The 22,431-nt window shown below is 42.9% G+C and overlaps 1 protein-coding gene across 6 annotated transcripts in view; it reads left to right on the plus strand.

Moving 5' to 3' along the window:
* Window positions 1-3,345: 3,345 nt before the first annotated feature.
* fndc3bb (fibronectin type III domain containing 3Bb) overlaps window positions 3,346-22,431 on the plus strand; it is a 49,146-nt gene continuing 30,060 nt past the window's right edge. For 4 of the 6 annotated variants that reach the window (XM_028967523.1, XM_028967526.1, XM_028967527.1 and 1 more), the window contains exons 1-3: window positions 3,346-3,537; window positions 11,916-12,042; window positions 12,125-12,200. In XM_028967523.1, coding sequence (XP_028823356.1) covers window positions 11,944-12,042; window positions 12,125-12,200 — 175 coding nt within the window. In that variant the 5' untranslated portion in view covers window positions 3,346-3,537; window positions 11,916-11,943. Of the gene's footprint in view, window positions 3,538-3,854; window positions 3,945-8,734; window positions 8,850-11,915; window positions 12,043-12,124; window positions 12,201-22,431 lie in introns of those variants that run through there. The other 2 variants (XM_028967524.1, XM_028967525.1) reach the window with 2 other exon arrangements.

Raw genomic sequence — 22,431 nt, forward strand, 5'->3', positions numbered from 1 at the left:
GAAATCTGACAGCGAATTCAGAATAAAAGTCCCGCGGCGCAGCTCGCCGGTTCGGGCGTCCGCCGCACGGTGGCGCGTTCACTCTCTAATCCAATCAACCAGGTTTAAAAAGAAAAAAAAAAAAAAAAAGATATTCTGTTAAACAAATCTACTGTCACAATTTTTTTTTTTTTTTAAATACGATGGAATTTTAAAAATGAACACTGGTCTATTTTTCTGAGTAGCATTACAATTCGTTTTTTTTTTTTAGATTTTAAGTATAAAGTCGCCAAATCTGCTAGATTTATAAACACACAGCAGACACAAACATGAGAATACTGTGTTATCTCATATAATTAGAGTTAGACCACTTTTAATTAGGCACATCGCGTACTTTACAAAATAAAGCTGTGGTCCTTGCGACGTTTATTTTGAAGTATCGAGTTCAGAATAAAAGTCCCGCGGCGCAGCTCGCCGGTTCGGGCGTCCGCCGCACGGTGGCGCGTTCACTCTCTAATCCAATCAACCAGGTTTAAAAAGAAAAAAACAAAAAAGATATTCTGTTAAACAAATCTACTGTCACGATTTGTTTTTTTTTTTTTAAATACGATGGAATTTTAAAAATGAACACTGGTCTATTTTTCTGAGTAGCATTACAATTCGTTTTTTTTTTTTTTTTAGATTTTAAGTATAAAGTCGCCAAATCTGCTAGATTTATAAACACACAGCAGACACAAACATGAGAATACTGTGTTATCTCATATAATTAGAGTTAGACCACTTTTAATTAGGCACATCGCGTACTTTACAAAATAAAGCTGTGGTCCTTGCGACGTTTATTTTGAAGTATCGAATTCAGAATAAAAGTCCCGCGGCGCAGCTCGCCGGTTCGGGCGTCCGCCGCACGGTGGCGCGTTCGCTCTCTAATCCAATCAACCAGGTTTAAAAAGAAAAAACAAAAAATGTATTCTGTTAAACAAATATACTGTCACGATTTGTTTTTTTTTTAAATACGATGGAATTTTAAAAATGAACACTGGTCTATTTTTCCTGAGTAGCATTACAATTATTGTTTTAGATTTTAAGTATAAAGTCGCCAAATCTGCTAGATTTATAAACACACAGCAGACACAAACATGAGAATACTGTGTTAGCTCATATAATTAGAGTTAGACTACTTTTAATTAGGCACATCGCGTACTTTACAAAATAAAGCTGTGGTCCTTGCGACGTTTATTTTGAAGTATCGAGTTCAGAATAAAAGTCCCGCGGCGCAGCTCGCCGGTTCGGGCGTCCGCCGCACGGTGGCGCGTTCACTCTCTAATCCAATCAACCAGGTTTAAAAAGAAAAAACAAAAAATGTATTCTGTTAAAAAAATCTACTGTCACGATTTGTTTTTTTTTTAAATACGATGGAATTTTAAAAATGAACACTGGTCTATTTTTCTGAGTAGCATTACAATTAGTTTTTTTTTTTTATTTTAAGTATAAAGTCGCCAAAGCTGCTAGATTTATAAACACACAGCAAACACAAATCTGAGAATACTGTGTTACCTCATATGTGAATTAGAGAAAGATCTCTTTTAATTAGGCACATCGCGTACTTTACAAAATAAAGCTGCGGTCCTTGCGACGTTTATTTTGAAGTAGTACGGCTGTTCTGGAGACCGCGACATTTCCCCACCCCACCATACTATCCTGATGGTGTCTTGACAACCGGATGAAATCTAAAATTACGCACCGAAGTAGTTCATTAATGAATGAACATAGTGACATCAAAGTAAATAGAAACTAATTAATAAAATTAACACACACATACACACATATGTGTGTGTATATATATATATATATATATATATATATATACACACACACACACACACACACATAAATATATATTTTGCGTTTAATTTTATTTAATTTAACATTATTGAAAATTATATAATTTATTACATATAATTTAACAAACGGTAAAATGATCATTACTATTTTTCACCACACAGTGTCACTGCTGACCCTTTAAACTCTGCCTTCTCCCAGGCAGGGCGACCAGTGTTAAAAGCAGTTTACTGTATCTCGGAAATATATGTATATATAATCAGCTATTCATTCATCATGTAGGAACTTCTGTAAAAACTCATTTAAAAAGAATCAGTCATTTTCACAAGGCTATCAAGGTACAAAATGTCCAAAAAGACAAGAAAGATACATTTAATATGAACAGAAAGCAGACATCCCAGAATTGCCAACACTAAGGCTGACATGTGTGAAGATGTTGTGCCTAAAAGCCACTGCAGAGAAACTAGGGCAAAGAGAAAAAAGCAGTGCACCTGTGTGTGAGAGTGTTGGCATCCCAGATCTAGGACTTTAGTCGTCCTACATGTCCTGACTTGTAACCGTCTGCAGATCCTGTCTGGAATTTAATTGGCCAACTCATAGGTATTTAATACCTAAATTAAATGAATCCTCAGTGAGCAACGTTTCCCTCTTCTCTTGGTAATGTGCTTTCCTTTAGGTTTCGAGGGTCTTCACCAGCCTAATAATTTATTAGGCCGCAACCCCGAAAATTCTGTACTGGCACTTTAGTTTTTCCAAGGCCACAAAAGTGTATGATTATTAAATGTAAAGGAAACCACAGACCCTGGAGACTCTAAGTCTCGACTGTTCAGTGATCCCCAAAGGAGAATTAATGAGTATGTAGACTGATATGTATATTTGAGTGTGTAGTAGTAGCTTTAATACTACAAAGATCATAACGTTTATTCATAATTTGAGCTTCCCTTGTATTGCACTGAGCAGAATTCATCAGTCAGCTGTATAATTTTAACAGAAGAACTCATCGTCTCACATGCCCAAAGTAGACTATATTCATTAAACGGAGATGTATTCAAGATTCAAAATTGGTTTATTGCCAGTACAACATTATACACAGTATACCGTGTACTTAAATAGTGTTTCACTCAGATTCCCCCATAGTTTAATCATAAAAGAAAGAAAAAAATCTATGTGTATACACACTAAACTAAACTCTACTAACTAAAACTAAAACGTAAATGCTGTACAGTTCTCTATAAGAGAAAAGTGAAACTTTTCTGTGCAATGAACAGGACAAACAGGACAACATCATGCAGGAACATCTTGTAAGTGGATATGTTGGATGTTTCAAACAGGACACACAAGACAAGACACACATGTGCAAAAAGAGCAGAAATGTACGAATTGAATTGATATTCATTATTTTTATTATTATTATTATTATTATCCACGGTCAGGTATGACAGATCTCGTCACCCGGTGCCCCCAGGGAAGGCGAACCGCGCATGCGCGGTCTATTAGGTCCATTACGGTAGAGCCGGGCCCGCTCACTCCCCCCATGTGCGTTGACATAATTGACATGGCGGAATCCCACATCAGCTCGGTCCGCGGCGGACGCTCCAGTCTGGTTATGGCTTCGTTTTGATGCCAGTTGAAGGAGGGACAAGAAAAAAAAAGTGGACAAACAAAAAAACAACAACAACACAAAAAATCACGTCCGACGAAAAGGAAAGAGAAGTCGAGGTAAGGGGAAGCGAGCGGTCTGTATTTTTTCCCCTCCCCGTTTCTGTCGTCCGATTGTCCCGCGTCGCGAAGTTGGAGAAAGTCGCACGGCGCCGGTTCTGCGTTCTCGGTAAAAGGAAGTTTTGGCTTCGGGCGAAAACGAAACTTTCGGCGCCGCGTCGCACGCTGCTTGTGCTATTTGGGGTTTTTCTTTTCTTTTCTCCCCCCCTCCATTTCTTTTAAACGCACGAATGCGGCGCGACTGCTAAACGTTGCCGCGTTTTCGTTGGCGGCTCCGACGAGAAGCCGAGACCCTGGACGAAGTTGGAGAGAACTTCACGTCCACGCAGGAACGTCCACGCCTGCCGGTTCCCCGCGCTGCGGATTTGCAGAATGGCAGAAGTTTCTGGAATTTGAATGTGCGAAAGGTGTTACGAAGCTCCCCCCCCCCCCCCCCCTCCGAAGACCGCAGCCAGAGACGGGACACGGTGGCCGCAGGTTTTATTTGTAAAACTTAAAAAAAAAAAAAAAAAAAAAAGAGAGAATTTAATGATTTTATTCGGCGTGGTGGCGATCACGCGCAGGAAAACGCCGTAAAAACGCCGAACCCCGATTTATTAATATGATTATTGTTGCTGTTTATTGATTTGATTGGTTTATTAATGGCGCGTCGCTCCGCGGAGATGCTCGCGGGAAGGCAGGAATGCGCCGCCGGGACTCCGGGACAGTGGCGACACCGTCGCTCGGTCCCACGAAGGAGAAATTCGATCCCAAATACGTGACGTCAGACGAAATTCCAAGACCCGTGTGGAGCTGAAGGGAGCAGCGCTTTTCCACTCGTTCTTTTTAACTTTCACTTTTTTTTTTTTTTTTTTTTTTTTTTCCTTCTCTCTCTTGAATTTTTTTTTTTTTTTTAATTTTTGGGAAAATTACAGCGGCGACGTGCATCTTCCGACCCTGGAAGGTCTAATCTGTTTGCCTGGGGAAAGTGTGGAGAGGAGCAAAGAGGATTTTTCCTCTTCCTTCTTGTTGTGTTTTTTTTTTTTTGTTGGCCTGCGAAATGCCTCGCATTTCGTTTGCATTGTTCGGCGTGTGAAGTTGTCAGACGCGCACACCCCCCCACCCCCCTTTTGGCCAACAAACGCCGAGCCCACCACCACCACCACCTCGAACCCCCCCTCTCCCTCCCAAACTCCAGACGGGAAAGAATGTTAAGCCGCTGGCAATTACCAAAGCCCCTCCGCTCCGGGGACGGAGCTGCTTAAATATGCCGAAAGGGACCAAAGTCCCCCCCTGCGACGTCGCCAAGGGTACTCGGCGCGAGCCGGGGTTTGGAGGATGAGTCGGACGCCGCGCCACGACTCTGAGCAGTACCCCCCCCCCCCAGGACGAGTGGGTGCTCCACCCAGAGCTTCGAAGCGAAATCGCCGCCGCCGCCCCGAGCGTTTATTGCGTGGTTTTCCCATTCAGGCGGCGAGAGAGAGAGAGCGGTGCACGGTGCACGCGCCGAACCCGGTGCCAGGCGCCCTGCTGCATCTGCCCGTCCCCATGGGCACGGCTGCATTCCTCGCCTCCCCTCCGCTCTCATGTGTTCCGCACCTGGCGCGCCGCTGTCCGGCACCTCCCCACCGACAACCCCGCTCTCCTCCCCGGGGCCGTGGGCTCCCTGCGGCGGCTCCCTCTTTGAAGTGCGCCGATGTTATCCACAAGCGCGCCTGATAAAAGCCCTCTGCCGTCCCTGAGGACTGAGAGTAAGATGCGGCGCCTCCAGCTGTTGCCGCGAACCGTGGGCCGAGGGCCTGTGCTGACCTGTCGTTAATGAAAGTGATGTGATTTGGTTGTCATTGTTGATACACTGCAGCACAGCACACGCCGACGCGCCGAAATGTGTCCTCTGCTTTTGACCATCGCCCTTGGTGAGCAGTGGGCAGCCGTGACCGGCGCCCGGGGAGCAGCGTGTTGGGACCGCGCCTCGCTCGGTGGCACCTTGGCGGACTGGGATTCGAACCGGCAACCTTCAGATTATGGCGCCGCTAGGCCACCACTGCCCCTGATTGTAAAATGGCAGCTTGCTTTGCCGTAAATAGATTGATGAATCTATGAGTTATAGCGCACTGCTGCACAGTAGGACTTAAGGTGGCATGACGATATCAAGGAAGATATTGCAGGAAGAGAATCCAGACTGAGAAAGAAGTCATATTATTTAGCAATTAATTACATCCAGAGCGACTTGCAGTCACTAGTTACAGGGGACAGTCCCCCCCCTGGAGACACTGAGGGTTAAGTGTCTTGCTCAGGGACACAATGGCAGTAAGTGGGATTCGAACCCGGGTCTTCTGGTTCATAGGCGAGTGTGTTACCCGCTAGGCTGCCACCACCCCTTCCTTTTTATCATTCCTTCCGGGTTGATTAAAGATTTCTTGAGAGATCTTGCAGCATCGCAGCTGTGTGATGAGCGCTGCCACGTCACATTAGCAATTAGAAATAGTTGCTTCTAATTGCCCACATGTAGCCCACATGTAGTGACTAACATTTTGCTGTCCAAAGTCAACAATAAAGTGCGGCACTGCAGTAAAAACGGGACGTGTGCGGTAGTAGCGTTTTTCGGCGTGTGTGTGTGTGTGTGAGACGGCCATGTCGATGGTTTACTAGCAGAGGAAGACCATTGTGTCGTCTGTGCGAGTGACTGCTGGGATGTTCTTTTTCGCGGTCTGGTTTCAGGTAGCTAGGCTTTTTTTTTTTTTTTTGGTCTGCAGTCCCAGTGCCAGTGGTGGCCTATCGGTTAAGGAAGCGGCCCTGTAATCAGAAGGTTGCCGGTTCGAATCCCGATCCGCCTAGGTGCCACTGAGCAAAGCACCGTCCCCACACGCTGCTCCCCGGCATGGGTTAAATGCAGAGGGCAAATTTGACTGTCCACCGTGTGCTGCGCTATCACAAGTGACAATCACTTCACTTTATCACATAGTACATCCATCCATGTTATGGTCACCGTGAGCACCCAGAGAGACCCCCACTGAGGACACACACACACACACACATATATATATATATATCACACACTCACGGTTTTCCAGTATGTAGAATGTAGTAGAAGCATGAATGAGGATGAGGAATTTGACCTGTTGACCTTCTTAAAAAAAAAAAAAAAAAAAAAAAAAGGAAGGTGGTGGGGGCGTAAATGGAGGAGACGCTCTCTGTTTTCGGCACAAAAACATACATGACGGTGGCAATTTTTATTTATTTATTTATTTATTTTTGCCTCAGAGTTATTATTTTGAAGGCATCACACTGGCCTGCCTTTGATTTTGTCCTGATTTCCTGTAGATGCCGCATGCCGAGATCATAAAGCGCCGCTTCTGCACCAGGCTGATCACATCAGCTGATTTTCGGGATTTCGAGCAATGGGTGAACATTCAATCAAACTCCGACTTCACCGGCTTGCACGTTGTCAATACAGTCCAGGTGTTAACTTTTTTTTTTTTGACTGAACGAGGGTTCGGCTATGATTTCATTGTTTTCCCGTGCAGTAGTCACTGGTCTTATCAACATTTCGACCCCACCCGTATACGTTTCGGCCTGTCTGATTCATTGTCATTTCCTTTCCTGTATTGCCCTGCCGATGACTTCCTGCTTTGGTCCTCCAGACTTTCGTTTCAGATTTTTTTTCCGCATTCTGTTGAAATGCTAGTCATTGCTTGCTTCCATTGGAATTTACGTCACACGTCAGTTTTATGGCACTAAATATTTGTTCAATTAGTTTAGCTTTTTGGTGTGGTTGTCTGGACCTACGCGAGTTCGTGCTTTTGATTTGGCACTGGCGGCTTATTACTCCTCCTCAACCAGTAAACCCACGGTTCCCCGTCCGGGCTCCTATCGGTTGGGATTCGGATCGAAGAGCTCGAAAGCATGTGGGTGAGAGAGTGACCCGCTCCGTGTATGTTTTAAACCTTGTGTACAGTGTCTGTGAGGCTGTTCACCTGCACTTCACTGACCTGACGACCTTTGCCCTCCCTCGCTCAAAGCAAAGGGGTTCACCGGGGTTTTCACCCAAATATGCTTTCAGTTCCCAGCAGAGCGGGCTCTCTGTGTTTTAGAACGTTAAACTCCTAATATAATATGATCTTAATATCTAACTAGATATGTTTTCAGGTTTAATTATTATTATTAAGAAGGGTGGTAGTAGCCTAGTGGGTAACACACTCGCCTATGAACCAGAAGACCCGGATTCAAGTCCCACTTACTACCATTGTGTCCCTGAGCAAGACACTTAACCCTAAATTGCTCCAGGGGGACTGTCCCTGTAACTACTGATTGTAAGTCGCTCTGGATAAGGGCATCTGATAAATGTCTTAAATGTAAATGTAAATTATTATTTCTACCCGTGGTTTGAAGAGGCTGTGGGTGAAATGAGGGGAGTGGTATGTTCTTAAAGACGTGATGTCACCTCCCAGTATCCGTTGGTGACTGGAGACTCCAGACGTGTGTAATGGGTAACGGAGGGCCGAATGGAAACGGTGAGGCTCTGGCGTCGGCCGGGTGTTTGCGAGGTGTGCGGCTGAGCATCGTGCGCATAGTGGATGTGGCTGGGGGGGGGGGGGGGGGGGGGTATCATTAGTTGGATTATAGGGCCCGTGCCAGACTGACTCCCCATCTGGGCCTGTAAAACTGCCAGACGTGAAAACAAGACCCCCCATTCCCTCCCTTTTGCAAAAATCCGACTTTTGAAAAGTTTTGAGGGCTGGAAGGGGGGAGGTGATGATTTTGTTTGCTTTTACTGTGCTCATTGTTAAAATTATGATTTATTCTCACTGCTGATTGGTAATCGAGTGCAGATGGAGGCGGTAGTCGTGACGGGGTTTCTATTGGGATGCATTTTTTTTTTTCCAGATATTGGGACCGTTGAGGGGGGTGGGTGAGTTCCAACTGAATGCTGGAATTTGGAATATTATGGGGAGGGCAGCAGGGTCTCCTGAAGCTTTTCAATTATTTTAAAGGTTCTCCTTGTTCTTCAGCTGTCCTTTTAAACGTAGAACAGGAAAAACCGTGCTTATCCCCTGCACCTTTTTTTTTGCAGTTTTGAGATCCTGTTCCAAACCTGTTATCTCAGACCACCATTCCAAACACCAGAGATGCTGTTGCTAGGGTAACGTCTGTCTCCGTAGGGCTGTTTAATTTGTGTGAAAGGCACGCGGACGCGGGTGGTGCTGCTGGTGGAGGTTTCGGTTGGAGGGGGTGGAATCTGGCCTCTCGTGGTGCCTCTCGGTCCGCTGGATGAAAAGCCTTTCTGCCTCGTTTGAGGGCGACACGGTTAACCAGTGCCATGGTCCTGAGAGGTAGGGGGTCTGCACTCTCGCATACTTGCATCCTGCCAAAATCTTGTTTTCTCTCAAGGTTGAATTTCCGAGGTCTTCTCTTCTCCTCTCCCCACCCTCTGATTTAAACGAGACACTAAACCTCCAGGGGAAAAAAAAAAATGTCGGGAATTGACCGGGAGAGTGAACGGCGCCCCGGTGGAAGAGGCAGAGATTACAACCGGACTTCTGTGCCCTCAGGGAGACGACATGTTAAGTCGGTGTTGAGGATTTCAGACCCCACAGAAGAGGGGCTGAGGCAGATCCCAGAAGGAAAGGCTCATCCAGCAGAAGCTAGAATAGCTGTTATCTCTGTTCTTGGAAACCGTCTTGCCGGAAGCAACAGGAAAGAAAACGCTGTGGAGGTGCTGCTGATGACAGTAGTTCTCCAAAGTCCGGCCACGGAGCCTGTAAATCACTTCCGTAGCACAGAACTTTGCTTCCATGCATGCTGCGAAATACTCTGAAATTTAAATATAAGCATGTAGGGGTGGTTTTCTCACGAAGGTCTGGGTCATATTTTCCAGTAATAAATGTTGTTCTCACTTTAGAATAGACACAATCTGCGTTCGCATCATGTTATTTTTGTTAATCAGGAATGTAATAGATGGAAGATTCAGTGACTGTCTGTGGGTGATGCCGAAACCTTAATTTTTAGTGATGTAGTAAATGTTTTTTGATGCCCTGCGCAATTAATTTAACCTGATTTTTTAACAAAAAAATTTTATTACCATTTACATAAAACAACATAATCTTAATAATGGTTCTCCTTTGCCATGATACCATGCTATGCTTAAATTTCAAAATCTGTCGAATGACCTAGAGCAGCGTTTCTCAGCCCTGGACCTTCCCTCCAGCCCTACCTGAATTAGGCTCGGGGGTTTATTAATGGTTTAATAATATGTGGGGCAGGTTGTGAAGCCGTGTGGGTTGGAATGAAAACTTGGTGGCAGACGTTCCTGCAGGACCAGAGTTTTGGAAACACTGTCCTGGTTACGGAGCATTGTTTTTTTTTTTTTTTTTCTTCTTTCCTCCCCACTGTTCCTAGATATGAGAGATACTGGGTCTAAGTGTGATCTGGGAATAAATCATTGAAATCCTTCCCCCTTTTAGAATATCCACTTTTAACAATAAATCCAGACAGGAAAGAGGAGGCCTATTACGGGCATCGTCAAATTTTTTGTCAAATAATCCTAATCCTAGTTTGATATCGGTTTGACAGACATCTTGAGAAACACCCATGCAGCAAATTAGTCATGCATCTTTGCAACTCTCTGGCATACTGTTAGCAGAGAACCGAAATAAACTCGCAGTATAACTGGAGGCTAGTTGGTCCTTCACTGTAACTCAAGGTGAAGTTTGTTTTTGCAAAATTCAATTGAAGGTATGAAAAATGGCAAACCAAAGGCAACCATTTTGCAAGCTACTGAAGTAAATCCTGTAATGGTCTTTTTCCTCTTTAGAAATGTATTTATCATAATGCAGATTTCTGGAAGCTGTTATATTGGTTTCATCTTGATTTTTATTTATTTATTTATTTATTTATTTATTTATTGTTTTAATTTAAGAGGTGGTGGACAAATTATCACCAATTACAGACTGAAAATATTTTGCCCTGTAATTTTCTGATTTTGATATTTGTGCTTTCGCAGATCCAATACCAAAACCTGGTGTTTGGATATCGGCCTATCTTGACTACCGATCCGACACGAGTGTGAACCAGTTACTTTTCTGGCATCATTTGTTCTGTCGCACGTTCGGAAGTTTTCTTGGCGTCGATCTATACTGAAATCCAGAAAAAAACGTTAGACGGTTTGTGAACGGCAGTGAATCGGCAATTAGATGCAGCTACACAGCGTAGAAAAACGTGTAGGGTTTTTAGAGTGCATTCAGTTCGACCGTCAATTTGAACGAGGCTTTACTCCTTTCCCGGAGCAGCGCTGTACTCGGATCAGGCGGCCACAGTCACTACCGGCACTTCTTTTTAACTACAATTTCTATGCCGCCTCCAGAAAATCACCAAGCAACATCATGATCTAATTGATTACGTTGTGCACAGCGTTGATGTAGAGTCGCGCTTCAATACTCTTATTGCATGATGTGCGGAACACAAAAACCACACTGATATGCACGCTGTTGCCTTATTTGAGTCAATTTTTTGACTTATAATTGTACTGGATTAGTGTATTCCTAATTTTATGCATGAATGCCCCTTGGTATATATGTATATTACATGAACATCACCAAAACCGCTCCTTTTGACTGGAGTTTTGTTTTGGGTCAATTCATGTGGGAATCATCACGTTGACCTTTCTTGTTCTGACTGTTCAGTGTTTCATAGATCAAAGCTGCACTGTTCGTCTATCGGACATGCCGATAGGCTGCGGTTCCATGGCTTTTTGTAACTCCTCAGGGCCCTTGTGGTGAGTTGAACCTCCGGGGCTTTGAGGCATCTTGATTTGTCAGGGCGTTCCGAGCACTGCTTCCTTTTAAATAAAAATTGGGTTCAGGAGGAGGTTGAAATTCATTGATTCAGCAAGTTGGCCTTTTTTCCATTTAGTACTCTGTAATTTCTGCCGCAAATTTGTTTCTAATGGAGTCATTGGTTTCTGTTCTCTCTCCTTGTGTGACTCCAGCAGGTCTGCTGAGGGGCTGGTGGGTATCTGGAAGAGTGATTTTGTGAAAGAATGGGTCCTACTTAAGGAGATTTGGGGTCTCCGTAGGCTCCCCTGTGGTGAAGCTCTGCAGTCTTGCCTCCTTACCCTTGCCCAGTCTTCCCACTTTGATGGAGACTTTATACAAACATGACATCATCCTTATACAGATTACATCATCATCTTATAAATCCTGGTGACCGCATCTTTTCATCAGTGTCTTTTTTTTTTTTTTTTTTAACCCGCTGGTAAACGATTGTGCAAAGTTCTTTGTGGAAACCAGATTATGAAATGTAAACTTTTTTTGGGGGGGGTTGAGTGGCTATTGCTCTGAAATGTTTTTTTCACAAGTTGCCGTACTATTTATTTTATTAACATGTGCCTGTCCCTGCAGGAAGCCAGACCTGGAGAGGTCTCCATGAATGTATGTCACAATGATGATGATGGACCACATGGAACTTCCGCCAATGCCGAATGGCGATGTTCCCCTTCATATGCTTAATGGGGATGCACCTCAACAAGTGAGTCCCCTCTCCTTTCAACTCTATGCTCAATAACCCCTTGTTGCCATGGCTACAGCGGTTTCTGCATCTTCCCCTGCAGGTTATCCTGGTCCAGGTGAACCCGGGTGAGACCTTCACCATCCGGGCAGAGGATGGTACGCTGCAGTGCATCCAAGGTCAGCTTTTGAATTTCTTCTCCTCCCTTTTTTTCCATGTGACTCGGTGTGATGTCATCTTCGTTTTTTTAAGAACTTGAAATCATGCCCCACTAACTTCATAAAGACTTTTTAAAGCCTGGTAGCCGGCGCTTGAAAGGGCTGCGTTGTGCATGTAAACGAGCTAAAGACCTCGAGGGGCCGGCGGGGCAGGGCTGCACGCGAGGGCCACGGTTCCGCGCAGCAGTGCGGCGAGGCCACTTTTGAAAAATTCAATTTGTTTCGATGCAAAGCCCGGCTTCCTCCGCGCCGATCCGTTGGGGTCAGTCGGGGCGGCCGGAGAGCAGTGAGTTCACGGAGCTGAAGCTTAGCGGGCGAGCGCCCGCCAGGACTGCAGGGGTGAGGTTGCAGCACGCCGGTGATTCTGCCCGTGTTCTAACGTTTCGCATTCTTTCGCCGCGTGATCCATGCCAGGTGACTGGGGACTCGGATAAGCTGGGTGCTTTGGTCACTTTCGGTCATTGCAATTTGTAGTAGTAGGCCATGCCGACTTGGCAAGCTTACCTTTGAATTTAAACATTTGTTTAAGTGGGCCGGGTTTGGGCGGGGTGCCAGGGGGGCTCATTTGTGCGGTTGGTTCACCAGTCAGGAATGTCCTCTGCGCTCTTGTGGTATAATCGACGCGCTGCATGGGTATGAAGCGGCCGTTGCCCTGGTTTCTTTCGTGTAAACTGCTCCCACCGTCGCTCCGTGTGACGCCCGCGTTGGACCAGGTCCGGCCTGCCAGAGCCCTCCGGCCTCCTGGGATTTTTTTTTTTTTTTTTTGCCTGAATGTGCTGCAATGTGGACTGCCGGTAATGACCTCAGTAAGGCGTCTGGGAGGCTGCCCTCCTCTCCTCGAGCTCCCGGATTGCCCGGGTCCCTGATGAGATGAGCAGGTGGGGAGGAATGGAGGTGATGTAAGCCGGGCACGCCGTTTCCCAGGGCTCCGTGGGTAATGATTAAGCCTCCAGATTATGGCCCTCCGCTGTGTGGGCCTCAATCCGAAGGGTAATTTAGGCTGCCGTGTCACCTTGTCATAAAAATGTTCCAGCTGACTTGTGTGCCACCAGCGGGTTCAGTCTGGTAGCCTCACCCACACGCAGGCACACAAACAAGCTCATAAAAACATACACTGCATGCACAGTCATATGGCTGGACTTTCTCAGTGCAATTAAATGCTAAGTGTGCTCTTCTGAAGTATTAGGTGCACTATATGCGAAAAAATGACAAAGTCGCATCACCTGCGCGAAACCACGTCTACTTGCAGCACGAGAGTGCAAAGTGCACGCCTACATTTAAAAGTCTTTAAAAAAAACACTGCAGACCCAATAAATGAAATAAAACAAGTAATTCGCCAGTCAATGCACGCTGTGCGCGTCCGGGTTTACTAAGTGCAGCACGTGTGTCAGTGCCCTCTTGCCCGATCCGTACCACTTGCCCGATGAGTTCCGCGAAGTGCGTGCATGAATGCAATTTTTAGGGTTAGGTGTTACACATGTGCAGAATCTGTATGGTAAGGGGTATAGATTTTTTTGTATTGACATCACTCATGGAAATTACCTGGGGTGGTCCCAGCCTGTTTGGTACCCTGTGCAAAAAAAAAAGTCTTGGTAATTTTGAAAACATGAACAAGCATAGTGTTATTTAAATATTTTCTGACTATATTTTTTATGTACATTTGTACAGTTGATACAGAAAAATGTTATATATATAGTCACTCACATCAAACAAATACCTGGTATGTCAGTGGCCTTATGGGTGTAGCCGAAAGATATTGTTTCATCTGGTATATGGTTATGCTATATATTTATTATCAAAGTTCCTCCTGCAGTGACTGCTGCAGTGTACAGTTACAATTCATATTGTGATATAAATTTATGCCATATAGCACAGCCCTACCTCACACCTCCAAAAGTTCGAATCACTGCTCAGACCTTATGTGTGTTTGTGTGTGTGTGGTTTTCTTTTGTGCCTTCTTTGTTTTAGTACATTGTTTGTTTGCATTGATCAGACACCCTTATCTAGAGATGCTTACAGTAGTTGCAGGGACGGTGGCCCTGGAGACACTCAGGGTCAAGTGTCTTGCTCAGGGACACAATGCTGACTATATAAATAAACTGAACTTGTGGTAATGTTGTAAGAATGAGTTATTTTCATATTTTATCATTTTTCACATCCTTGAATACTTTTTGGTTTTTATGATTCCTATGCTTGACTGAGACTCATCAACATGTTATTCAGAATTTAATCTGTAGTATATATTTTTTACACTTCTAAGATCACTGACCCATCAGCCTTCATCAGTAAAAACGTAGTCGGTGGTGCATTTACTGTTTTTGATGCCAATGAGACATGTGGTATGCAAGACATTGAAAGAGAGGAATGTGAATTTGTGCCGAAGTTCAATAGTCTACATTCATTATCCTTACAGTCTGGTATTTTTTGTTTTCATTATCGTTTATAGCTGGTATTTCATGAAAATCAGATATTCAACATTTATATTATGTATACTGTCAGTGCATGGATTAAGCTGAATGATTTAAGGGCTTACCTTTCTGTATTAAAAAAAAAAGAACTTTGTGCCTTAATATAATAATTCATACATGTATACACACACACATACATAATTCATATTTTAGCATGGTTTGAATTTTAAAGAATGAGGACCGGTTTCACATAGTCACATGGAGTTGGGTATTGGCAGAAATTTGGATAGAGCACCATAGCAAAATGTATGTGGACCATTTTTTTAATTTTTTTTTTTTTTCTGATAATAAGAATCATGGCGAGAGGAACTGTAGATTTTGGCAGGAATTTTTCTATTGCAGCAACTGCTCTTCCATCATTATTTCCAGTCAAGGAGAATACATGCATGCATGCATGTAAGTAAAGGGAAGGTGGGAGTATTTTATGGGTGGTGATTGTCTATCCCCACTATATTGCACCATGTCATGTGACCTAGCAATTTTGTGAAGTGTGCCTTTCGGAGATCACCTGAAATAGCATGTGATGGATTGTCTCGAAATGTAAATTTTTGGCATAGTTTCTTTTTGCAGTGTCATTTTCTGAAACTGATGAAAAGGCAAGTGCAAGTTTTGACTTGTGCAGAGATGTCCAGAAGTGGTGGAAACCGTGGCTTTTGAAGTTGCATTAGAAATAAAAATGGAATCTCAGAGGCAGTCCGCCGCCTCCCAGCAGCCCCCGTCCCCCCAGCCCTGCGTTTCTGTCAGGCTGCAGTCTCTACTCTTTCCTGGTGTGGAGGAAACCCCCTCTGTTCCACAGATGATCATAGCAGAGCGCCAATTCCATTCCTCTGAGTCACGGCTCAGTGGAACAGTGGATTTTTGTGTGCATCATGGAGAAGCGTTGCTGGACGGGGGCTGTGTCTAACCCACATCCTCACACTGCTGTCGCTGTTTTTTTTTTTTTTTTTTGGGGGGGGGGGGGGGGGGGGGTGTCTGTGTCTGGATGGTGTGAAGGTGTCCATCCCATCACAATTTACCCAGAAAAGGAAGGTGGCGCATATCTCAGGACTGTGTGTGAGGAGTGTTTCTCATTCTGCTGGCACTACGCAGCGTAGAACATCAGAACAGTGGAACATTCCACAAAATTTTTTTTTTTTTTTTTTTTTTTTTTTTTTATATATATAAACTGCTATTTTGAGAAGCTGTTCTGTCCTGCTGGGCTCCTCATGCTTTTACGGGGCAGCGGCTCAGTATTCGGAATCTGCAGTTCTAGTTCACACACACAAATTGTTGGGCATCACACACAGACTCAGAGCAAACTCGGTTAAACTAATTTATCACATTTAGCAAACGCCCTTATCCAGGGCAATAAACTTCCAATAAATAGTTAAGTGTGGGTTGAGTGTCTTGCTCGGGGACACAATGGGGCTTGAGCCTGTGACCTTTGTGACTCCTCCTAGGCTGCTACCACCAAATATATAATTATTTAGAATGGCAGTCAAAATTAACAGGTTACTTGCTTTCTGAGCCAATTGTGTGATGAAATGTACCAAATAATGTGTTTTCATGATTTTAAAGTGATGTCGCTTATATGGAGTTTAAGATGCTATTGATGCCATTGTTTATTTATTTAATTTTTTTTTTTATGATCGCATGCCATACCTGTGTCTGTTCCTTTGAAAAGTCTCACTTCACACCATTGCATTTTGAGCGCAGGGTCACATGACCATAACACAGGAGCGAACTCCTGTTTTCTCAGAAACCTGGTGACTGCTGAGCTGTTTGCAGTCTGTGTACTGGCTATGGCTCCGTGCCCTGGGACAGATTTCCGAAACTGTCCTGTTTGTCCTAAGGTTTTTCATTTCTGTTGACGTGTGCAGCTATGAGCTGGTCCTGCTGGAGTCGGTGGAAAATCCTCTTCTTTGTGCTCTGCATGTCTGTTCACGTCACAGAGCTCCTTGTTCTCTCCTCTTTGTGTTTTTTTTTTTTTTTTTTTCTTCTGCCCCCATCCCTGATCTCTCCCTTCTGCTTTGATCTTCTCCACTCCTGCCCATGCAGAGCATTCTAGAAATCCGTTTAAAATGTTAACGGCAAACTCCACATTACAATGGCGTGTGCTTCCTGTGATTTTTTTTTGCGAACTGCCACGCTCTGTGCGCGAGAGCATCAGGTTGATGAATAAGCCGCGGAAGTGGGTCATCCCTCCTCCCGTTGCAGCACTACAGCAGTAAACACCCGCGCTTTCATGGGGCTTTGATGTTATGCATTATGAGGAGGGCTATTTACACCTTAGTTCATTCAGCACAGAGGCTTCAGTTGATCTCAATAATACATGTCCACCCTTATTAATAATTACCTCCCTGAGTCATAAATTCACTCAAATATGTGGCAAGTCGACTCGAACCTCTTTATCTGTCAGCGGTGGACCCATCTGCTGCTGCCACATTACTTCGGTGGTAAAGGCAGCAGAGGGTGTCAGCCAGTGCACTCGGGTCGGGGGGAGAGAAAGTGAGGCAACGCCTCCCTGACCGCTAAACTGAGGTTGATCCACCAGCTGATGCTCTACCAGTGGTTCTGGTGATGATGGTGTGGGTTTTGAGTGTGACATCCTCAAGTCCTACAGTCCAAGTCCTTTTTTTTTTATTTAAACTATTTTAATTTGTAATAGTTTTCAGTACATTTAAAAGCCTGCTATCCTATGTATTATGTAGTCAAAAGTTGGTTTAAATAGTCTAGAATGAGGAAGTAGGGTACACGAGTGCAGTTAATCATCGCTATGGGCTCCTTGGTGTCAAATATTTACACACCATCAGAAAGGGGCCGTTACGCAGTATAAACGGTATGCGGTTATACATTTGGCCAACGGAAGAGGTTTTGATTGTACCTACCGCGGTAATATCCATTTTGGGCCAGAGTGCAAAGCGCATGGCATGTGTTCCGCTGACCTTTTAAAAAGTTCTAAATTCGATTCCATAAAAATAGGGCTGTAAATATCATTAAAACGACTGGTTATGCTTAAATCTAGATTTTAAGTCTCAAAGATACTGCAGACCCAATAAATAAAACGAAACAAGCCTTCAATCTGTCAGTAATTCACTGGTCACCGGTCAATGACAAGGGGTAGTCACAGCCTGTTAGGTGCCCTAATTGTTTGCCCAGATATTGTTTTATCTGGTGTATGGTTATGCTACATGAAAGGGGAGTGATCGCTTTTTCCAGCGATTAATAGAGTAATCTGATAACTCATAGTTTTGGCGTTTTGGAACTACTCTAAATAGTCTGTTATGCAACATGAAAATCCTCTTAAAATGAGCAAGCAATTGGCTGTTATTCCTCACAAATTATTATTATTTTTTTTTATTCAAACTCACTACTTTTGTTAGATCAAAGCTTAAAACCTTTGGGTTACTCTCTCCAGAACTAAGCCCATTTAATCAATCTTTCTGTGAAACATTCATGATGTAAATGAAAAAAAACTGACACAGGGTAGCCTATTTGTCCTTAGTTTTATTTTCATTTAAAAAAGGAAAAAGGGGGGTACCCCCTGCTTTAGCCCATCTGGGAATTAAGAGGAAAAAAGTATAAAGGTACAAAATAGTAAAACGGAAATATAAATAAACAATTCAAGTATTCCTAATAATTCAACTTAAACAATACAGTTCAGTTTTCAGTTGTATCCAGATGAGGTAGGTAGGTAGAATGTTTGTCTTTGTGCAATTTTATGTGGTGGTAGTAGCCTAGTGGGTAAGACACTCGCCTGAACCAGAAGACCCGGGTTCAAATCCCATTTACTACCATTGTGTCCCTGAGCAAGACACTTAACCTTAAATTGCTCCAGGGGGACTGTCCCTGTAACTAATGATTGTAAGGCGCTCTGGATTAGGGCGTTTGATAAATATATATTTATATATTAGAGGTGGGCATAGATGAATTGTCTTAATCTAGATTAATCTCACTGTAATCTTGGAATTAATCTATAGTAAGAAAAAATTATCTACATTAATCTAGATTAAAATGGCTCATTTGAATTCTGCCAAAGGCATTCAGAATATGTGTGTGCTGTCCTCACTACAGTGTGGAACTGAAGCTATACAGCCAGTTAAACTCTTCCCGCAAATAATGGCTCGAGTCGTCGTAAGTTTTCTTTTAAGCCATTTACTGTGACTTCATTTATTTACAGAGACAGAGTGAAAACTATAACACAGAAAAACATAAATTAACCATCCTGTATGTGTTTAACAATCATAAATAAATTGTCTTTGTAACATACATTTACGTTTCTTTTCTTAAACAAATAATGCCTTTAACATTAACCTAACACTTTAATTTATGAAATTAGGTACTCACGACATTGCATCTGTGGTGATTGCAGTGTGGATTACATGCGATGGACCCAGATTACACACAACTGAATTCTAGTGTGGTCTTGACTAATTATAAGGAAACAGGATATGACCCATAACAACTTCCTGTACAAAATAAAAGCACTCGCTAAAAGTTTCTAACTTTGAACCTTTCAAAATAATAATGACTAAAATGTGTGTGCAATGCATGTGCAAGCCTGCACCGCTGTGATGTACAACAAATGCTACAAACTCGCCCAAAAGTAAATCTATATGCTAATGAATGTAGATTTGTCCATCTGTTGCATTTATTATTACTACCTTATGTATGGGGAAGATGTGTTTTGAGATGTAACCTATCTGTGTGTGTGTGGCGCACGGGAGGGATGAATTACATGAGTGAGATCATGCCTCATCACTATCGACTCATAACACAAATAATTACAAATAATGTACGTTCTAAGAAGCGCTAATGTTAGTTAGCAATCATAAAAATACAATACCTTGTAGAAGCTCAGAGTCCGTGGTTTACGTGAGGATTTGTTCGGTTAAGGTGCTGTAGTTTTGAAGAAGTACTTCTATGGTAAGATAGGTCCGTTTTACAGTGTATACACAGCGCACTACGTTGTCCATGCAGTGTAAAATGGTCCCACACTTCAGACATTTTATACCTTGTACGCACACTGGTATCTTAATTTTCCGCCAATAAATCGCGCCTCCTTAAATCTTTGAAATGCGTGTTAGTTCAAACAGTCCATGTAGAAAAGTGATTCCGGTGCTGCGCAGCTCCGCGGGAGCGATATGATAATTGATGGACTTTGGTGACTAATTAAACGAAGCCTCGAGGCAAAGAATTTTCCTCGAATATTTTTTGGAATCAAATTATTCGAGTTATTCGAATAATCGTTTCAGCCCTAATTTAAATGTACCTATCAAATTTTATACCAAAATATGTATATTCCACATAGTCTACTGTTTATGGTTCAATTTATATGGCAATATAACTTATATGCCATATCCCCCAGCCCTATTTTTCTCATCCTCAATAGTCAATTAGCAGCAAGATTTTATAAATCTATACATGTGATTTAAAAAAAAAAAAAAAAATTTAATGATTAATATAGCGATTAATTATAACTTCAATTTTTTTTAGAATCTGTTTGATTCAATTTTTGGATTATTTCCACATTAATTGACTAATTACAACTACCTCCAGTAGTTGCATGCCTGGTCCCTCCATCTCTGAAGGTAAAAGGAAGACCCTCATCTAGACTCTTTTCTGTTTTGGCTCCTCGGTGGTGGAATGACTTTCCCCTTGAGGTCAGAACAGCTCAGTTACTGAGTATTTTCAAACGGCAGCTTAAGACATTCCCCTTTAGAGAATATTTGGATTAACTTCTCATTGTCTGACTTATGTATAGAAACTACAACAGAGTGAATAAAGATCGTAAATCGCTCTGGATAAGGGCGTCTCCCAAATGGCTTGAATGTAATATGGCAATTTTTACATTTTAACATGCATATTACAAAAAAACATTTAATAATATTCCAATATATGTATATAAATTAAGAGTGAAATAGGTGCAAAATAATCAAGAATACTTCGTCAGAGCAAACTAAAAGAATACAATAACTAATGTAAAATTTAAAACAGAATTTGTTTTAATGAACAATGGAATTTACCATCCTACTATGGTGTTCTTCCTGAACCAACACAATTTAACACATTTTTTCATTTTGAAAACTCAACCCACTTTTTTTTTTTTTTTTTTTTTTTGTGGAAGTAGTCCTCCGCCCTGCTCTTCTTGTCCCTGAAAACATAAATACTGTAGACGGGTAAATAAAAAAATGAATAAAATTTTGAATGCTGCAGAATGCTGTTTTTTTTTTTTTTTTTTTTTTTTAAACAAACTGATCAACTCTGCATGTCATGCGCATGCTACATGCATACGGGCACTAAGTGGGTCGTTTTCCTGCAGTATAAAGTGGGGAGTTGAGTTTTGCCATCTGAACTCGCTGCACCAGGATACCACCTCTTCAGGTGTTTGTGCTCCAATTCTACTGCTGGCCAGCGCCGCCATTTTTGTTTTGCTTCTGATGCACTGGTTAGTGTATTTTGCATCAAAGTATTTATTTATTTGTTTATTTGTTTGTTTGTTTTTGCATTGAGTCAATCAATGGCATCGATGAATCACAACAACATACAGTGTGTCTCAATGGGCTTTGATGGGCCCTACAGTTGACACCCGTCCACACTTGACCCACACAAAAAAACTCTATGAGAGAGGAAAAAAGGAAAGGAAGAAATGTTGGGAAGGAGTGAAACAGAGAGGGACCCCCTTCCAGGGTAGAGTGGTGGTGTCAGTGCAGGGTTGGTGATTTGTCCAATAAGAGAAAAAGTCCTACAGTTGTAGAGGTGCAGAAATCCAAAGTGTAGTCCAGTGTCAACAGACACGTTATGTACACCATATGATGCTACTGGTCCATTTGAAGATCCCTGAAGCTGTAGTTGTTAAGGTAGTGGTGACTGTCATGCGAATTGAATGAGAGAACTGCATCAATGAGGACACCTAGATCCTTTACTTCAGTACTTGGTGAGATAGAAAGGCTATCCAGTTATGATGTAGTCAGCCAGACCCAAGTATAAGAGCTTCTGTCTTATCACGGTTTAGCAGAAGAAAGTTGGTGAGCATCCACTGTGTAATGTCCTTCAGACTAATTCTGAGCTGCTGCCTCTTATCTGGCTGATAAATAGAACAGTGTGTCGTCAGCATAGCAATGAAAGCTAATACAGTGTTTTCGAATGATGTCACCTAAAGGTAACATGTATGAGGAAAATAGCAACGGACCTAGGACAGAACCTTGTGGAACACCAAACTCTACTATGTGAAGACGAATCACCATTGGTGTCCACAAATTGATACCGGTCAGTCAAATATGATCTGAACCATACAAGGGCTATTCCCTGAATCCCAACAACATTCTCTATCCTGTCAAGGAATTAGTGGGCAGTTTGAAGGTGGCCGTCAATATTTCTGTGCCGACTTCAGATGCTCCCAAATCTCTTCATGATGTGTGTCCAAGGCTGCATCTGATCCTAATCTTGAGTTTGACTGACTGTATCTGGACTGCTTTTGTTCCTTTTTACCATCACCAAACCTGTACAGCAGGCCTGGCATTTAAGATGCTGTTTAATCTAGACCTTCATAAGTATGAATAGTGTTGTCTGGAGAAAGGGAACTTGTGACTACTTCTTTTTCAGATATTGTTATGGTAACCGTCCAAGGTCTGTCCTGGCCCTGGAAAACCAGCTGTGTTTTAAAGACGATGTAATGGCAAAGGAATCAGGGTTAGATTTGTGTCTAAGAATGCAAACGTCTGTAGCGCCTCAGACGCCCCTCC

This window comes from Denticeps clupeoides, chromosome 2 (assembly GCF_900700375.1).
Source record: "Denticeps clupeoides chromosome 2, fDenClu1.1, whole genome shotgun sequence".
NCBI lineage: Eukaryota > Metazoa > Chordata > Actinopteri > Clupeiformes > Denticipitidae > Denticeps > Denticeps clupeoides.